This window comes from Ixodes scapularis, unplaced genomic scaffold, assembly GCF_016920785.2.
Source record: "Ixodes scapularis isolate PalLabHiFi unplaced genomic scaffold, ASM1692078v2 PGA_scaffold9__187_contigs__length_104089568, whole genome shotgun sequence".
In the NCBI taxonomy this organism is placed as follows: Eukaryota; Metazoa; Arthropoda; class Arachnida; order Ixodida; family Ixodidae; genus Ixodes; species Ixodes scapularis.
In genome coordinates, this window is record NW_024609884.1 from 51,565,158 (window position 1) to 51,585,400 (window position 20,243).

Genomic DNA, 20,243 nt, shown 5'->3' on the forward strand with positions numbered 1-20,243 from the left:
ATAGCTCGGACGCAGAATTAGACTTTTTCTGCCTAGACGCACACAAATATTTTTAGAATGACTTGAGAAGTATGGAACTGGTGTTTGGTGCTGTGATGAGAATGGAGCCATGAGCTGCAGGTTAACAGTTTTGACAGAACCCACTTCGTCGGCACTGTGAATTTGCACGTGCTTCAGAGTCTATGGAAGTTTCGGTTCAATGCTTGATGATAAAAGCTGTAACTTTAGATGTTTTGCCATTGACTGATAATTTTTGTTTTCACTTTTAATGTAGCAAGACTTGAATCTGTATAGCGCATGCCTGAAAGATGGGAAGCTTTATCCAGTTTTACTTTACTTGCGTCCCTGGTACGGCATGATTATGTTACACAAGCTCGCGTGCACCGTTACTATCTTTTAGTTAAAGGTAGAATGCCTCGCTGTCGCGTTGGGGACCCTGCCTGACATGGGAGGATTTCGATCATGGGCTTCTAAAACTGGGGCTTCTGAAAGCGGGGCAAAAAGAATGGGGCCTTTGCCGTGGGGCATTTGATATCGGGTGCTTTCGTGCACCGCCGAATTAACCCCAATGTGAAACCACACAAAACCCATTACCTCATTTACATATTTTGAGCTCTTGTAGCCTCTATACAAAGTAGTGAACTTCGAACTAATGTACTTTCAACGGTTCTACTGCCGTATTATCCCGACCACTTAAAGTCCAGAAAGGCAAATTTTGACTGAAAATAAAAGGTTCTCCTTAGATGGTTTGCACCCGGTGCAGTCTATGCTTCATTGTGTCAAACTTTATCCTTGGCATACTTCTATTAAAAATAAGTTGTTAGTTCCCCTACAAAAAGCACTCCCTGAAGGCTAAAACAATATGAACGTAGATTTGCCGTCTTTTCAGATCTTGGTGATTTTATAATTCAAACTGAATGTTAAAATGAAAAATTTGCCGATAAATGCTTGCCTTCCTTTCGAAGACATTGTGACTGTGGTTCCTGGAAGAACCCAATTACTGATTTACCAGCAGTAATGACTTTACATAATAAACACTGAAGCATCAAGAACAAGGACAAGCGCTATACCAGAGCCTCCTATATAAGTTTCACTATGCCTGTTAGCGCCGCTGCTCCTGCACACAAATTCCGCCATTTCTCCGGGAAGTGCCTAATCCTAAGTTGCCTAGCGAATCCTAAAGGAGCTTTACCGAATCCCTCCTCCCAGCACCCTCAACGGCCACTAAAAGAGAAACGAAGTAAAAGTGACCTCGAGCAACACCTGTTGGAGGGCGCAAGTGAACGTGGAGAAGAGGCGACCTACCTCCTCTCCAGCGTTCGCTCTGCTAAAGTGGAAGAACAACTGTTGGCTGCAGCTGATCGGCTGTTAGTGATGCAAAACTATCGATAAATTGACTATCAATAGTGCCGCAGAACTATCGATAGTCGATTATGGACAATTTTTCGATAGTCGACTATCAATAGTACTATCGATCGTTTTTTTACTATTGATAGTCAAATTTCTGGCGACTATTGATACTATCGATAGTTTTGCACCACTATGGTAAGTGCTTGGGCTAGTTATGTCCCATTTGAAAAAATAAAGCGAGAAAAGGAGACAAGGGATCGACGCAAACTACTAGTTTCGCAAAACTATAGACCTTTCCAGCGGCAGTCTCGAACGAAGCGAGCGGGCAAATAGGCTGAGTCACTGAGCTGTGGACGCATGCGCAGCGTCCCATATACAGCACAGCAGATCAACAGCGCATGCTTGGGAGGCGTTCCACAGCCCAGCAGACAAAGATGGCAGCGCGCAGGAGGCGATTTCTGCAAAGGTCTACAAACAGCAAATCGTTGACAGTTTACAATAGTAGACTACCGATAGTTTTCCCATAGCCGATTAACGATAATTTTCCGATAGTCGACTATCGATAGTACTATCCATAGCTTTTCAATAGTCGACTATCGATAGTACTATATAGTTTTTCGATAGTCGACTATCGATAGTGTTTTTACTATTGATAGTCAAATTTCTGGCGACTATCGATAGTTTTGCACCACTATTGGCTGTACTATGGTGCCTGGAACACGTCTCCAACTGGTGTGCTTACCACGTCCAAAAAAGTGGTCCCTCGATTTCCACTTGATAACGTGATAGAAGTGTCATGCTGTCGCCGGTCGAGACCCTGGTGGTGCCCCAGCACCTGTGGTGGATGTAGCCAGACGCCTGTTCTGCTGCAGGTCGCTCTCCATTGCGAGTCCACGGAAGCTAGAGCAGTTGGAAGTTGGGACACCGTGACGACAGCGACACTCGCGTTCGCTTGTGCTTTTCACCAGCATTTCTATGACCGACCGCCAGGATTGCGACAGGCAAAAGCACGACACTCTGGCTTCTGTGACGTCATTTGTTGCCACTTTGGGACCACTCTTTACGTATGAATGGAATAGGACGCACTCCAGGCACCATAGCTGTACCGCGGTACGTCCACTGGTACCATCGGTGCCGTCATGTCGCGGCCGTACGGCTGGTGATCGGTGTTGCCATACCTCTAGCAGATAGTTTTGGTTTTGTCGTAGACGGCCGAAACCAAACTTTGAGTCGCAATATTTATAAAACTACACACAATAAAACACACATTCACACACATACAAACACACGCCTTTCAATTCAGGGGCACCGCTTTATCTGAAAACATTTGTAATCCCAATTTTAAAAAAAATATTGACCAGAGTTGCCCTTTAGGTGTTTTTTCTCAAATACAAAAACCGCTTCAGTTTCCCTTCAATTGTCCTCTCCTAATATTTTTAACCTCCTCGCTTGCAATATCCGAGCGAATAGCAGCGAGTTTGAAAAGCTACGGAAAGCCACCCCTAGAACAGTGATGCGTCGTCTGCTTGCGCTTCTGGTGAGAGCAGAATATCCCTCCCAGTTTTTCTTCAGAGTTGACAAAGCATCATTTTGTGACACAAAATTAACAAGACCAAATTTGTGGAATGCACTTTGAAGTCGTGAGTTGTCCTTTCCCCGGAAAGTACCAGAAAAAGCTCGAGGTACACCTAGGCACTTATGAGTTGTGAATGCGAAAGCATGCAAGCCGCTTGTCCGCTCTTTTTTTCGTCTGCTGCTTACTTTTTGTCGTCGGTCAGCGCGCATCCTCCCCCGGCACGCTGACCTTGGATGCTCAGTGTTAACGGCGCGCTGGACACGCAGTGCTATGGGGCAAGCGGTCATGGAAACTGACGAGCGCAGCGGCCAATGGGAGCCCTGTCGACGCGCGTCAGCCAATGGAACCAATGGCGAAATCGCGGAAACTAGGTACCATTTTTGAGCTTCAAACTGATGACGTCAGCTCGCTCCATGGGACAGTTAATGCTTTCATATTAAAAATACTTCAGCTGTTCTCCCATAAATAAGTTGAAATGGAGTTTCCTGTTGAGAGGTGTTAATGGCAAAGGCTGCTTCGTCAAGCGACTGATCCCAATTTGTGCGCGAGTCATTCACATATGCTGCAACTACAAGTACATACTCAGAGGATGTACAAGTAAAGTACAAGTTTTCTAGACCTATTTGAAGTGGTACTTTATTATTTTTACCCATACTAAACAACATTGACACCTAGCCTATCTGCCACTTTGAGATGGTTCACAGGTCAGGCTTGCCAAAGACGAAAGATCACAGTCCAGATTATTTAAGATATACAAGGAATCATTATTCCATGCAGACAGAAAATGGTTTGGTTTTGAGGTTTGGTTTCAGGCATCTCTTACTGCGTACCACTTTGTGCCTCAAGCACAAGCAAGCCAGCTGAGGATGAAAGAGTGACACACCATCAAATACCATCAAACCCAGACCAACGAGCAAGCTGGCTACAAGCAAGTCAATAATATAACGGGATGCCATCAGACTACTTCACTGCCTGCAGCCTCGAGTTATCTGCAATGGCACATTGAAGGCTACACCACCCGCATCATAAACAAACACTTGGCATGCCTCTCGTGCTCATGTAATATGACGAAACCGAAGACCAATAGCCATTTGCAGGCTCTTACAAAGCATCTGGATCAAGGAGGACTCCTGTATCCCTCAGACAAACTAATTAATCTGCTCGACATTGTCAGAATGTTACGGCAGATGTGCTATCATGCAACGTGAGGAACCGGCAACCCCTTGAGACACTTGTCCAGGTTCGCAGAGCCAACAGTCTACAACCCTCCTCTGCTAGTCTGCCCAACCAACGAGGCTCGTTGCCGTGAATTTGTTAATTTCATTTGCACAAAGTTCTTCAGGTCCCTTCTAGTAAACTATGCTTTCAGTGAAACAAAAAAAATGAAGCGTACAAGAAGCGGAAGCCTCTTTCTCGCATTCAAAAGTTGAAGCAGTGAGACGATCAATGTACGCTTCATTGTACATACACATTTGCAGCTAGGATAATTGTTGCAGACATTCTTCTCCATGGTATATAACCAGATGACACACACTGGTGAGATCAATACCTTGGCCATTGGGTTTGATTGCGTTACATTTGCTTTATCTTGTGTTCTACAAATGTGCCGTCAATAGATTTCTAATTTTTTTTAAATAGTTATCATTATCAAGCCTCTCAATTTAAAAGTTAACATAACACGTCTAGGTTTATGCTATTTTTCACTCGAGTTTTAATCCGTCCGAAACCATTTTGCTGCCCATGGCTTCTTTGTACAACTGATCTGTAGAGAGCGATAATCTCGGATGCCTCGTAAACCAGCCACAGTTCGCAAGATTAACGCAAGCGGCTGCCAAGGGCTCACTTTACTGGCATGATAACCCATTCCACCAAAACCCTCCTTGGTGTGTATGCTCCCTGCAAAGTGAAAGGTTGTCTTCACCGCAGACACTGGCGCTGCTTAGTGCCACCACATGGGAGCCACACACACTTTATGCTGGCTGCCTTTGTATTGCACGCACTCTGCTTTGACAGGCATCACTACTGACGTTTAATGAAATATGTTGAGAAAGAGATGTTGAGGGAATTTTAAATTTCAGTGATCATAGAAACGTAGAACTACAATATTCTCCGAGCACGTTGTTCAATAAGAATTATCTCATGAATATACTGATTAACAAATTACAGGCTATATTCAAAATTTAATATAAAGATGAAGGCAATTCGGGGACAATATTTACACGCAAAAGAAGGTATTTCAGGGACACATTAAAAAATTCTAGCCCTTTCGCCGACAAGGCTATCCATGCCGAACTTGTGAAAGCTTGCCCTTTAAATGAAATCACTTTCGTTTCGTAGACTTCTCTAGTTCTTTGGTCACTAAACTGCTCGACTACTTGTGTTGGGAAACACACCAGTCTCAGCTTTTCTGGCTAATGCCTGGCATGACCTCAACAATTGCACAGGCAAGATCCTAATTACCATCATCATCCTCATTGAAAACAAGCCATTTTGAAAACCAGGCTATTGTGTATTCCACACAGCATAGAATAACAACTTTTAAACATGTATAGTCTGCAGACTAGTCTGGAAAATACAGTAAACAACTGGTCAATACACCTCACCAAGACTATACAACTTAAATAGATCCCTCTCTCAAGTCACCTAACAAATTGGAAACAGGAGCAATTATGTGCTCCAATAAATAGTGTAGGAGCTGAAGCCCTATGAGTGGACAGGTGTACAAAGCCACTTTTCATGAACAGGTAGACAAAAGAAAGAAAATTGGAAATAGTATATGAACTTAGGAACCATGCAATAGGAGAATTGCTTAGTAGGAGCAATTCATGCCTCCAAAGGGGCAATGTCATAAGTTCAGAGAATTCACATGTCACTGAAAAAGGTTAAACCTCAGATAAAGCTTCCAAACTTTTAATGTTAACCATCACATTTCACTACGACAAGCACACGGGTTACATCAGTGGGCAAGTCGACACATACAGCTGTATGATGCACAGGTGCAGAATGGCTTACCTGGGAAGAACAAAAGAGCAAGACCCCACCTTTTATATCCAGAAGAGCAGCCTTACTTTCAACCATTTCCAACTAACCATGTTTGCTGGTCAGGCATGCTTACAATGTTATTAGCCAATCCAGTCACACAAACAGTGCAAACTAACGAAAACTATTATATTGGGTTTCCTGTGCTAAACCGGATGCTTACACTTTGCATCAACTACCATAAAAGTAAATATGGGTCTTGGTTAAGCTTGCAAATGCTTGGCCACACTTAGTGGCCATTGTTAATGCTTTGGCCTTGCTGTGCTTTCATTGGGAAATTCAGCTACAAGCTCTCAAACAATGTAGGCTTACCCCAAAAAGCTGCTAACTCGCATTGCAGTTGCTAATATAAAGTATCGGCACCTAGCATCTCCTTGCACTTCTCTTAGTTAATAAATATGGACCTAGTCAAGTTTCCAGGTGCTTTGTTCGGTTAAGTTTCCGAATCGTTTTCGACCATCGTTCGGGCCCGCCCGTCCCCAGAAACTGGACACCATGTGTGAAACAAGTTGAACTCCACGCTGAAGGTTAGCACTATGACGCCTGCACTTGTCCATGCAAGGATCAAGCCAACTTCTATGCTCAACACATTGAATGCCTCTGCTGTTTAAAAAGAAGAAAAAAAAATTTAGTGTCTTTCACTGTTGCTGTCCATCTCACAACACAAGCTTCATAAGTGAAGCTTCTCTCAAATGCTTGCAGTCCTCACTTCTTGCTGGCAACTCGACGCTTCTTGCCAGGCGCTGACTTCTTGAAGGGGGTTCGAGGGAAGGGATAGGTCTTGGAGTCTACAGACGAAAGGGGGTTGCCCTGGTTGTCAGAGGTTGGGTTAAGAGTGCCACCAATGCTGGAACTGCTACCAGCAGAGTCTTCGGCAGGCCGGGCACTGAGCTCTTCGTCAGACAGCAGAAATTCATTGCTCTGGTGGAAGGAGGGATCGTCATCGAGACCCAGATCCAATAGGCTCGGCGTGTACTGAACCATTTCATTGCCTGCAAACGAAATGGCCCTCAGTAATTAGCACTACCAACAAGACCTTCAAAACTAGGGCAGAGCTCACCAGTACTTTTTGGGTTTCCAATTGAAATCTAAGTCAACTCACCTACTGTGTCAGATGTTCTGCCTTCGGTTGCAAGGTCCTGAAACACAAGATCACGGTTCATCAACCTGCACACCGTGCAAGAAAAGGCATTTCTCACAAGTTCAGAAGAGTTACAAAAAAAAGATAAAGGGTGCTGGTGCATACCCCCAAGCAGCTTGACAGGTTATCTTCGGGAGCAAAGAGCTGCAACCAAGGAAGCAATGGATGTTAGTGGTATTACAAGAATCAGATATATGTTGCTCACTATAGATCTTTGCAAAAATCGCCTTGTGTGTGCTGCCATCTTTGTCTGCTGGGGAAAGCCTCCAAAGTATGCGCTGTTAATCACAAATAATTCACAACCATTCCTTGGTCATTATATAACTCAGGAATACAATATGTGAAAAAAAAAAAAGTGTCAGAAAATAGTTTACTTATTTGTATTTCAGTTACATTTGTATTTCAGAACAGTGACCTTCAGTATGCACATCACCTCCAGGACACCACCCGTGATACCAGCGTCATGGGTAGCATTGCAAATTGCAACTGCACAAACATGCCAGAAGGCATGTTTGTAATTACTTCCTTTCCACATGCTTGCATGAGATGCAGCAAGCTGGTAGAATCTAGAAGATTGCTTTTACGGAATTTGACCAATTCTGAATATCAGCTATATCAAAACCATTTAGGGTTAATTGCTATATTGTGAAGCTACTTTTGTTGTTTTCTCAGACCATAACACAACTGCTGAGAGCAGGCAGACACTAGCCCCACTTGCTATATTCAAACATAAATTTATCCGATAATTCAATTATGGGCTGCAAGGGTATACAGGGTGTATCATTTTAATTCTCACCGATTAATTTTAAGAAATCTGGAAAAGGTACATTGACGTGACTTGTGCAGGCGAGTTATATATGGCTAGGGGGACATAATATAGGGGATTATTCCTCACATTACGTTGGATAATTAATTGAAATTTGTTAAATAGCTTTTAATTAGAGAAAATAAACACATTAGAATTAGGAAGTTGCTGAGCATCATATGAAACCACCGAAGCAGTCAATTTGAGATATTTTAGATACTTGAGACACGTGAGAGGCGCTGGGGTGCACTAAAATGACCAAGCATGCAACAACCACAGGTCTAGTGGAGGGAAAATGAGGATGATTTGATTATCATCCGCTTTTTCGCACCACTATCCTTGCTTCACACAACTAGTTTAAATGATCAAACATTCATCTAAATCTGATGCAAGACAAAATTATGATTTGTTATATGGATGGCTACACATACAAAGCAAATATTTGACTCCTCTGCACAGACCTACTAATCATAAGCAGGTATGCCACGCATGAAACATTGTCGAAATGTATGAGAAGTTAATTTGTCCCCCAAAAAATGTTGCCTCTTCTGGATTGTTTAGACAGCACAGCATACCTCACAACAAGATTAACTTTGTTCATCCAGCAAACAAGTTGTCCATTGTGGACTATCAGCCTCATTGGGAGCGCTTCTTACCGAGCACCAGTGCACTGCCGAGAAGCAACACCCGTGAAATCAAGCTCCGCTGGTGATGCTTCTCTGAAGTGCACCGGTGCTCGGCAAGATGCATGCTCAACGGGGCCGCGAGAACAAAAAGTATGGATTGCACGAAAACGCCGTTCGAAATAGGAGGCTTATAAATACATTAAAAATATATGAAAAAAAACAAAATTTTGAAACTTGTTTGAATTAACCAGAAGTATGAAGTATCAGACTTTGAATTATCTCGAACCTACTGTAACTGGTTGTCACTCAAACTATGACAAAACTAGAACAAGCTAGTAGTGATGGACTGAATCTGCCAAACTTCAGATTCGGCAAAGTTTGGCACATGCAGAACTTTTGAAAGAAACGTTCGCAAAGATTCGGCAAACACCTGCGCAGGCGCAAGAATGCGACAGCACCTTGGATTGCAAATGGATGCTGTGCGGTCCCAATCGTAGTGTAGTGCTACCGGTGGTTATGTCTAAGAGCGTGTGCTTGACAGCCTTTGTTGGGTTTCTTCAATATTTTCTGCCTCAAGAACAGAAGATCGACCAGGAATTGACACAGTCTACTGCGCAAGTTACAAATGATGCGGTACGTTCTAGATAACGTGATTTTCATTTTATATTACCAGTGATGCACGATGTAGTTGCAACATTGACAAGTACCTCAGAGCACTCGTCCCCATTATAGCAATCCTGTGCTCGGCACGCAAGTAGTTTGTGCCAAAACAAAATATTCTTGCTTTTTAATCAGCATTATTTAGCGGTTTTCATGTCCTCATAAAACTAAACACAGAACTATCACGCTCAACGTTGCACATCCGACATTCCTAACTCCTAAACGTCCGCGTCTGTCCCAACATCAGAAACCGGAATTTTAGAAGTTAAAAACGAGATGTGACAAATGCGATACCCACACTTCCAAGCAAAGCTTAAACAACTCAAACCCCACCCAAAAAAAGAAAAAAAAATCATTTTACATTAACATTAGTTTCTCTTCTGGTGAAGGCTCAGCAGCCGTTGCATTCATTTTTGCGCACAAACGGTGACTCGCAGAGAAATAAGAACAGTGTTACAGGCTTTATCTCAGCAATGTATACACATTTGCAGGGTTGCGCTGATGAGGCCTCAAAACCGAAACTCGCGTATCACAACTGCGCCCACTACCCCGCTACCAACCAACCTCGTTGTCACACCACTTCTGCAAAAAGTCACTGTAAAATTGCTAGTAAACACACAAAAATGACACCGATACATTTATTTTGTAGAATATCACCTTATTTAGTAACGACTGTGTTAAAATGCATTTAAAGAAACGCCTAAAAACTCTTTTCACTCGAAAAACACATAATCAACTTTTAAGTCTGGCAAGAATGTATCTCTGCCGAATCTTTAGAAAAGTTCGGCCCATCACTACAAGCTAGCATCAAAACCATACCATTGTGAGGGGAGTAGGCTTTTCCGTTTGCAACATTACTGCAATCGCCATAAAAATAACAATAATGATAATAATAGTACAAAAAACTTAGATACAACAAGCACAAGAACAAACAGTGATTTTTATGTACAATCGGCAGCAAAAGTTTGCTGGGCACGGGAGTGCCAGCCGAAAAGAGTGGCTGCACTTCGTGACAGCGCGTTGCCGCTCTCAAGACTAATGCTTTGCACATGTGCTTTCTTTCATGTTCACAGTCATGTTTTTTTCGCTCGCTGCCATTCAATGCAATTGAGGTAGCAGGGACTGGCGCAAGGTGCAGCAAAATGCTATCTGTATCAAGCAAACTCCGTCACCCATCCATTATGGTGGCTGAGGCAGACGTTTGGCATGACAGCTGACAAAGCAGCACCTTGCGCCGGTCATCTCGTGAGCATCAGACGGGAGCAAGTACAGACCAACCTCGTTATTACAAACACTGATATACCGAATTATCGGATATAGCGAAGTAAATATAAATTTTGGTTGGTTATGCTTTATTTCAATGGAAGTTCGACCTTTAAAACGAAACCGAAACCACGGAATCCTACGCGGTATCGGTTACAGCGAAATTATTTTCGGCCGCGCACGGCTCGAAATATGTGCAATACCAAAACAAAAAGAAATAAAATCTATAAATTACCATGTAAAAAGGCAATGTACCTAAATTCAGTGCCGATTTTCAAGATACCGAACGTTGCCAACGCTCGAACGAGCACTTTGGGAGGTGACTGGCGCCATCTATGAAGCGGGTGCATAAACCCTAAAAGATGGCCCACCTATAAGCGTCATCAAACACTAAAATTTAGAGTGCCAAAGCGACAGCGACGGCAGTCAGTCAATCTGGGAGCAGAAAATGGCGACGTTGAAGCGCAAAGCTCTGTCTCTCGAGACGAAAGTTAAAATTTTAAGAGCAGTTGACAGCGGCCGCAAGAAGAAAGATGTTGCGGAGGACTTCAAGATCCCACCCAGCACATTGTCTACTCTCTTAAGTTCGAGGAAGAAGATTGAAGAGACCTACGCCAACAGCACTCTGAAAGGCGACAGAAAGCGTGACAGGCCTTCTCATTACCCCGATGTGGAAGAGGCTTTGTTCTCCTGGTTCAAGGACGTGAGAGCGCGAAACTTGCCGGTGTCTGGTGCTCTTCTGCAAACGAAAGCCGTCAGTTTAGCGTGCCTCTTGGGGCATCATGACTTCAGGGCAAGTAGCGGTTGGCTTCAGCGCTTTAAGAACCGGCACGAGAACCGGCATTCGAATTCCCCTACAGTCCGTTTTTATATCTAAGCATTATGCATGTTCGAGCACTTTTTGCACGGGCCCAATTGCCGTTGTGTTTGTACAAATTTTTCTGAGTACTTTTATAACGAATATTGGATATAACGAACGAATTTGCGCGCCCGATGCTACTTCGTTATAACGAGGTTGGACTGTAAAAAAGACATGACAGCGATCATGAAAGGAAGCACATTCTTGAAGCGCTACTCATGAGAGCGGCCGCACATGGTCAGAAGGTGCAACCAGTCATTTCAGCTGGTGCTCCTGCGCTGCACAATCCTTTGCTGCCGACTGCACTTTGTAGTGCCGGCTGTCCTTTGGAAAAAAGAGACAAGCAGCGAATGCAGAGGATAGAAAGCGAGAAAGAGCAGCCCCCACACATGCCAACACCCGAGCGTGGGCATGGCAGAGGTAAGGGCCACCATCCCACTCCCATCTACCTTGTTGTTTCCCGAAAGAACCATTGTCCAGTCGGGACATACCCCCAGCAGCGTGGATGTGTCCAGGTTCAGGCCACCGCTGAGCAACTGGTCCTGGAGCCAGTCCAGCTCGGTGTCAATTGTCTCCAAGTGCTCCGCAAAAGCCCTGCAATGCAGATGCCTCTGTTCAGCACTAGTGTCCATGCAAGTTTGCCATTGACTAAACCAGAGAAGCTCTGGTGCCTCGAGCAACAGCAAAAAGCTCACTTCGGTTTCACCGTGGCTTTGTCCTGCAGAGCCACTTGCATGCCCCCACTGGAAACCGGTTTAGCAGGCCCTGGAACCCCGAGTTCTGCAGATGGTGAAGCGCTTTCTTGGAGTCGGCTGTCCCAGTTTGACTCTATGAGGCCAGTTTTGGTGTTGGTGGTGCTTTCGTCCATGAGTGAGGGAATGCCTTCCATCATGACACAGTCGCCAAGCAGGTCCGAAGGTGCACTCTTCACATCCGGCACCGCAGGCTGCTTCGCCAGCTCCGACGGTGCAAAATCCTGCTTGTGCACCAGAGGAACAAGAAAGCATCCAAGAAAAGTCAACTCTATGTTGCAAGTGTCAAGTGGTGTCGTCCCTACACAGAATGGAATTAAAAGGCTTCTTGCCAATGCCAATATCATTTCGGCTCGCAACAAGCTGCAGCACAACCTAATGCCAGCCATGCACATCAAACTACAAAGGTGGGCAATAGTGCAAGGCTACAGGCACCTGTGCAGATCTCTTAAAGGTACCAAAATTGCACTTCTGCATCTTAAAGGGATACTGAAGCGAAACTTGAAATACACCTATTATGGTCAGAAATAGGTTCAATATGATCAATGATATTCATAAATCATAATGGCGCATTTGTATTTTGAACGGATGGCTATATTTTTCACCCTAATGGGCCCGATTGGGCGCGCGCTCAAAAATCGGCCATCGGAGAGCGCGATGCGTCTTGGGATATTGGGCGCATTCGTGACGTTACTTGTGCCAGACAGGAAAGGCTAAGGCGTGAATGTTGTGGTTACGAGCGTTGCCACTTGGTGGCGCGTCGACGATTTACGACCTGTGACAACATGGCCGTTTGAGATGTGCAAGGGCTGCACGCACGCTGCACCACGGCAAGTCGGCAACCACGGCAGCACTGACAAAACCAGCTCTGAGGCCGGATTCTCAAAGCGAACTCACGACGGAAAAAGTGCGTACGACAAATCTGAGAGAAAACCCGTACTCTCGAAACGAAATTGTCGTAACCTTTGCGCAGGTTACGACAGAATCCTACGACAGCTCCGAAGCTGTCTTACGCACTTTTTACGATCAAATCAACAAGGCCGACAGCGTCGCTCGGTTACTTGGTATCGGCCACTAACGGACATTTATTTTTCTACGTGCTCTTCTCGTGCGTCCCGACTTCAACCAGCAAGAAAAAAGGAAGGAGTATTTAAAACAGACCACGACGATCAAGAACGCAGGATCCACAAACACACGAGAAGAGCTACAACGGCCACGATTCTGCCGACCGAGCGAGCTCGGCAGAATATAGTAGGCCTAGCAGCAACATCGACTCGGCGCACCGTTGCTCCGGCGGTCCTTGGCCAAGACCGTCTGTCCATGACCGGCTGGCCTGCTGAATGGAATATGCCCGCGCGACCCTTGTGGACCCTTACCGGATGAGTAGTTTGATCCCTGAACTAAATTTTAGAGGTCAATATTTTCCCCTTGTCATCTCGATCTCCTTGTTTTCCGAGACAGCGGTGACGAACGCTGTCGTCGAAAAGGGACTTTCATTGATTCTATCTCCTTGTTTTGTGTGATATAGAGCTCAAATAAACGCCATACGGATTACCTTCGCAACTCGGTATGTACACTCTGTTATTAGTATGCCATTTTTATTCTGACTCGACGCTACGTCACTGTCGAGCTATACACCAACTCATGTTTACAAACAAACCGGAGCGCCCGGAGCGCCCCTAGCGGACGCCACCGGCGCCGCGCATGCGCGATGGGGGTGTGGGCAAAAAGCTCGCCGTCGCCCATAAACAAACCATTGAAATGTGATGTTGTCGGCGCCGGTGTGAGTCCCCGCGCTCTTTTTCGCGTTGAAACTGTTGATTCTACGTCCTCCTAACGATGTCTGACTACTTGAGCAGCGTCAGCGAAATTAACGAGGCTCGTTACACCGCAAAAATTCGCGTGAAATAATCTGGCATGCGGCGATTCATTCCGCGTGGACGCCGCAGAACGTACGGTAAAGCCTGATTCACATGATGAGATTTCGCTCGCAATTTTCAGTCGCAACGTCGCTCGGGCTGCAAAAGCGTGAACCGTAGCTGAGATGGTCGACGTCGATACTGAAAATCTAAAGCAGAAGCGGACCATGCCAATCAGGCCTAGCAAGTCGGTGATGGTCACTGATAACAATGATCAACATATCCTTGTATCTGCTGTTTACATCGAGCCTGCTTACCAACCTTCAAATTTAAGTATTTTGAGGCGTGCACTTCCTTCTTATCGCAAGTACCGGGCCAAGATTTGGTCTACGGGCCGGCGTCGTCTAAGAGAGCAGACGACAAGCAGAAGCGTTTGAAAGAGCAGACGACAATTCGAACGATCAAGTGGCCGTTTGAACTTGAAGACTCACTGAACGTAGTCCGCAGGTGGTCCGCACAACTTGACGGTTTTCTGGCGTTCATGTTGGAACAAAACAAATAAATCTGATGACCACAAGTATCCGTGAATTCAACCCAAAATGCTTCCCGCCCAAGCAATCGTTGTCCGACGGCGTTTGCTTTTCCCTTTTCACGGCACATATCCATATTCTCGGACGAACCGAGCACGTGAAAACTGACCTTCAAACCTTTCTCGACACTTTTGGTACGGCCCCAGTCGCGGCGTTTTGACGGTAAGGTAAGTTTTTGTCTCGTTCCTTTCAAAACAACGCAGGAATACACGTCTGGCATGGGGACTTCTGCCCACAGCTCCAGACCGGAAGTGCGACCGACGCGCCACCACCGCGCCGTGACGTAACAGAGATGAGTTCGTGTATAGCAGTTCGTGGGAGCTACGCGATGTCGGTCTAACCTTTCTTTGCCGAGTGTCATGTCAGTATCGAGTTGCAATCGTAAAAGATCGGTCCAGAAACGCTTACCGAAACGCGGTCTAACAGAGCGAATCCAGCACTTCGATCAAACGCGCGTGTCCGCTCCGAGTGTGAACAGGTATTTGCGTGGCTCTTGCTGACACCCTCGTAGTTCAAACATATCCTTTTTAACGTCGGCTCGCAGCTCGCGACTCGCAGCAACTAATACCGGCCATGCCAGAAGCATGCTCGGGTCGTGTCGTGCAAAGAGCCGCAACGAGAACGAGCTCACTGTGGCAAACTACGCTTTGGCTTTCTCCGCCAAGGCTTTGCAAACGCGTTCAGGCCTAGGCGAATTCTGCCGGCACGCCGTATTGCCGCAGAACGGCGCTGCTATTTTGGCACAAGTGATGTCACGAGAACTTCCCCCCATCCACCAGATGAGAATTTGAAATTGTTTAATTATGTTTAAAATTAGTTCTCCTGTGTTTTACAGCGCAATATTTATATTTCCGAGGTGGTGCCTGTCCCTAGCCCATATTTATGCAACAAGATCGGCGCTAAAATTTCGTTTCACTACCCCTTTAAAGCAGAAGTTGGATTTTGAGACTAACTTTTTAAGTACCAGAGTTAGGCCAATGAAATTTACATCAGCTTTCTACTTTGTCAATAAGCTAAATTGTACAATGTCTACAGCTTTCCTGATCATTAGTTAGTTAGATTTTGCATGTTGATGGTTTGTGAAATACCCTCAGACCTAGGTCTGAGGGGAGCGTATTATTATAGAACTTGATGTATAATGCCCTAAGACATACCCCCAGGGCACGTTTGCTCAAAGCCAGTTAACTTTAACCACGGTTAAAAGTTAACCGCCCTTCCCTACTAGGTACCTACAAGTACCTAGTCAAGTTTGACAAGGGCTGGATGAGCAATGCTCCGTGTTTTATTATGGGGTGATAGCTGATGTCACCTACTGGTTGTAGCGAATGTAAGTGACTTCGGTGGAAAAGTTCCCGAAAAGGGGCGACCCAAAAATGCGCGCTAGCGGGTTTTCGTGACGCAACGGTGCTTACATTATAGCTTAAGAAATATCTTTTATTGCTCATGGTACAGATAATCGGTAAGGTAAAACTAAATTAACTCTTGTTTGGGAAATTTCTGTATATTTAGCTACTTGAAGTGAAGACAAGTCTCGTTGAAATTTTCTTCAAAGTTCGGAAGAGGACGACGAAGTTCAGTCCTAGAAACTATGAGGGAGAAGTGAGCAGTGAAAGGCGAGCGATACACCGGCAGCTTGGTCGGTCGGCATGTAAGAATTGTATATAACACCATCATAAATTGAAAAACCTGTATATCGGCTCCAGTGAAAATTGACAATAGTAAATTACTTAAGCATCGAGGAGAACGCTGGAAGTGTAATTCTATGAGCCGCGTGCGCTAGCCTTCCCCTTATAAAAGATTCAAAGTAAATAATCATAATAAGTCTTTGATGAAGCGCGCGAGACAAAATTTGTTTTCGGCTTTTTGCTTTAGAACTGTTACTACTGCAGACGTCAGGCATGTGCAGCACGTGTAACTACACTCGTAGCATGCACCTCGGTGCTTGGGAAATTTATCAAAAGGTCTATGGGAACGCTGTTTGCTTTTGTGTGCTATCAATACCCGGCCGATTGAGCCAAGGCAATCCACTTTCCAAAGACATTGCCATGCCGACAACTATCACATTAATTTAGGCTTAGGAATGGCCAGAATCGAAAGACTATCTAAAAAATTCGGCGAGGTCACTGCTCATGCTTTGCGATTTAAGTCAGCTAAGGTGAAGCGAAAGCCTCCTGCACCGTTCACTGCTGACTAACGCGCCCAATATTGCAGCTACGACATATCAGTTACAAAGCGAGCGGCGCTCACTCACCGGGGTACCGCCATGTTTCCCCACTGTCCTTACTCTGCCGGTCACGTGACCTAAAATTCCCCCTTGTAGGGAAATGCGGTCAACTTCTAAACGCGGTTAGAGTTAACCAGCTTCGCGCAAACGGGCCCAGGGGGTGAAACTAATGAATTACTTTTTAGTTGCATCAAAACCATTTTTGATACAAAACGGTTTTGTGCTACTTAGTGCTTAATTTTCAGAAAAGTTTTGTCACTTTTGCAAGAGCTACAGGTCAGATATTGATAACCTAATAGTTTCACCCCTGCATTTGTTATTTAGGGTACAGCAAGCAGAAGGGCGTTTTCAGATAAGATCGAACAACCATGTCTGGTGACCATTTTTAATTTTAATGAAAAAAAAAATATTTTGCTGGCTTCATGCCCAGAAAAATAAAACCAGTAATTGTTTTAGGAAAAAAAAAAAAAAAATTTTTTTGTCTGCAAAAACGAGAGCGTTTTGCGTATCGCACAATGGTTGACATTTCGGGCGGCTTCCCCCCAAAAAAACTGTTCTGGCTATGGGGTCTAGAAATATTTACTGACAAATTACGCATAGGAAGGATCGACAAAAAGTATTAATCATTGAGTATGAGGGTCGCTATTTTGAGGAAAAAAATCGCAAACATGGCACATTGCTAAATAACGCTCTGAATTCGATTTTTTTTTTTTCTCCGTATCAATAAAAGCTAAGATCTTCAAACTTTGCCAATTTGTTGCCCTGTATCTAGTTCATCTTTGCACGAAATATTGTTGTCCTGGATAGCGGGAGAAATTTACAAAAATGGCTCACACAAGGGCATTTAACTAAATGTGCATTATTTTGAAAATCATTTTTAAAAAAAGGCCATCTTTAATATTCTTTAAACTCTGAAATTAATGTTTATAATATATACTAACAGAGTCTGCAAAAACATAATGCAATATTGGTGTAGTTTCTTTTAAGTTATAAAGCGAGAAGTATGGCCAAATTGACGCCCCATAAATGGGGCGTGCACATACCTGTTATTCACAATTTCATTATTATTAAAAATGCTACGGGGTGGTCAAGAAAAGACAAATTGACAACACAGAGGTGGACGGTAGTTTTGGAGGGAAAATTCCTCAAACATTTCCGTACAACCGACCCAAATATGCCCATGGGCCGGAGCAATCAAGGTGCGCCTCCCTGTAGCAAGGTGGCGGCCTAGCCTTTATCATGTAGCACTGCCTTAAAAGTTGACGTAGATGCCGAGGAGACATATTTATATAAAGAAACACTTAAAAGTAATTTAAGTACAATAACAAAACAAAACAAAAGCTTGAGCAGATTTAGTTTTGGAGTAACCTCGGCCACTGAAAATCAGCAACATTTCCTCATCGTATGAACAAACTAGAATAGAAAATAGACAAATCATTATTAAACCTTTTTGTCAACTTCAAAAATAACTTGACACATCTCTCGAAAATAAAATAAAAAGTGATTTGAAAATATTTTTGAATGTGATCAATATTATTTTAATGTTCATTAATTTACACGGTTTGTTTTTGTTTTTTTTACGGCAACTCTGGTTCATTGCTTCGATTTTGAGATTATGACTGCTATTAGCACAGTCAGCGTCCCTGAATTACAAGGTGTAATTTTTTTTCTCGGTATTGCCTTGTAAGCTAAAATTTTAAAAATTTGGAAAAAAAAAACTAAAACTAAAGTTGGCTGTAATTTGCCAAAGAAGAGACAATTTTTTTTTATCATGTAGTGGATTTACTCGGATAGTGCCTTAAATTATGATTGTGTTCAAGGAGCTATTCATGGTAAAAATCGAAATAGGACAAACCAAACATGCAATTATTGACTATTAAGAAAATCTTAGTTTCTCCAAATAATCAGATTCGCCACCGTGAACACAATGTCTTATAAGAAATCTATGCTAATTTAAAGGCATATAAAGGAACATTCCTTTTGAATGCTTTCTCACGTTTCTTTGTAAAGTAAAGGCTCGTTCACACTCTTGCGACCGAGTACGACCGAGAGAGACCAGACCAGTTTTTAATCCTCTTGCGACTTCTTAGGACCGTTCGCGCTGCTGCGGAGCTGGTCCTAAGAAGTCGCAAGAGGATTAAAAACCGGTCTCGTCTCTCTCGGTCGTACTCGGTTGCAAGAGTGTGAACGGCGCTTAACAATGAATAACGGCATTACTTTAGCGAAGTAACTGGAACAAGTTACCCTTTCAATTTTGTAATTGTAACTGTAACAGGGTTACTCTTTTTTCCTGAGTAACTGTGACACTTACATTTGAGCAGTAACGTGCCCATGACTGCGGCTGGGCCAGTCCTTCTGACACCACATTGCGCGCGACTGCGCACCGAGTTGCTCGCTAAAACGAGCCTTGGAGTCCTCACAAGCAAATAAACAAAAGGCTATACCGAAGCTACACAGGCTACAGATAAAAGCAACGGCTAAACATGCCAATCACCAGCCAAAGTAGCGACGTTAGCGGCTCAAAGAAGCGCAATTTACACTGATTGACCGTGCAACAAGTACGCCCGTCCGGATGAGGGAAAAAAAAGAGAATGACTGCGACGTCACGGTCCAACATTGCTTTAGCGATCGGTAACCAGCTGGTGGCCCGCTAAGGAGCAGTGGCTTGCAGCGGGTCGAATTTTTATTATCGGCATTCGTTGGGAATGCGGCGCCCCCTTGACGTAATATTTTGGCTGGGGTCGTATTTTGTGTCACTAAAGCAATACCAGTAACCTATTTCCTTTTGAGTTTTGGCCAGGGTTGCCCTTTAAGCATTGCAGATTTGTTTAAAGAAAAAAAAGTGAAAGCTATACTTATGCGATCTGTGCAGGCGAGTTATACAGTAAGGGGGACATAGTATAGGAAGCCAATTGTGACGATCAGTCGGCTAATTAAGTAAAATTTGTTAATTAACTTTTTATTTTGTAAAAATACATATGGTTCCAATTACAAACTTGCTGGGTGTCATCAAAAACCATGAAATCAAACTTTTTTAGAAAGAAATAACACACGGGAAGCATTTTATGGCGTTGGGCAAAAACATTTTATTTGACGAGTTTTTTCATTACGCCATAAAATGCTACCCTTGTCTTATGTCTTCCTAAAAGACCCAATTTTGTGGTTTTCTATGAGGCTCATCAGGTTTCTAATTGAAATCATATGTCTATTTTCACTAATTAGAAAGCTGATTAACAAATTATACTTAATTAGCCGAGTGATTGTTACACTTATCCCTTATATACTATCTATGTCCCCCAGCCATAAACTCACCTGCACAAACCGCATAGCAGCTTTCACAGCTTTGTTTTAACAAACCCGCAACGCTTAAAAAAAAAACACCCTGTATGTTTTTTTAATTGAACCTGAAACGAAAAATGAGGAATGGATTTTAGCTTTCTGTGACATTATGTAGCTGAAAGGTAAATAAAAAGAAACTTTGGCTGTTAGAAAATGAGTA

At 43.8% G+C, this 20,243-nt stretch overlaps 1 protein-coding gene across 4 annotated transcripts in view; it reads right to left on the bottom strand.

The window, feature by feature from the left end:
- Positions 1-5,820: 5,820 nt before the first annotated feature.
- Positions 5,821-20,243, bottom strand: part of LOC8030467 (heat shock factor protein) — a 28,185-nt gene continuing 13,762 nt past the window's right edge. The window contains exons 8-12 of one of the 4 annotated variants that reach the window (XM_002401281.5): positions 12,015-12,295; positions 11,769-11,913; positions 7,212-7,250; positions 7,068-7,104; positions 5,821-6,957 (exon numbers count right to left, since the gene is read on the bottom strand). In XM_002401281.5, coding sequence (XP_002401325.2) covers positions 6,671-6,957; positions 7,068-7,104; positions 7,212-7,250; positions 11,769-11,913; positions 12,015-12,295 — 789 coding nt within the window. In that variant the 3' untranslated portion in view covers positions 5,821-6,670. Of the gene's footprint in view, positions 6,958-7,067; positions 7,105-7,211; positions 7,251-11,768; positions 11,914-12,014; positions 12,299-20,243 lie in introns of all 4 variants that reach the window. The other 3 variants (XM_029988193.4, XM_040498854.2, XM_029988192.4) reach the window with 3 other exon arrangements.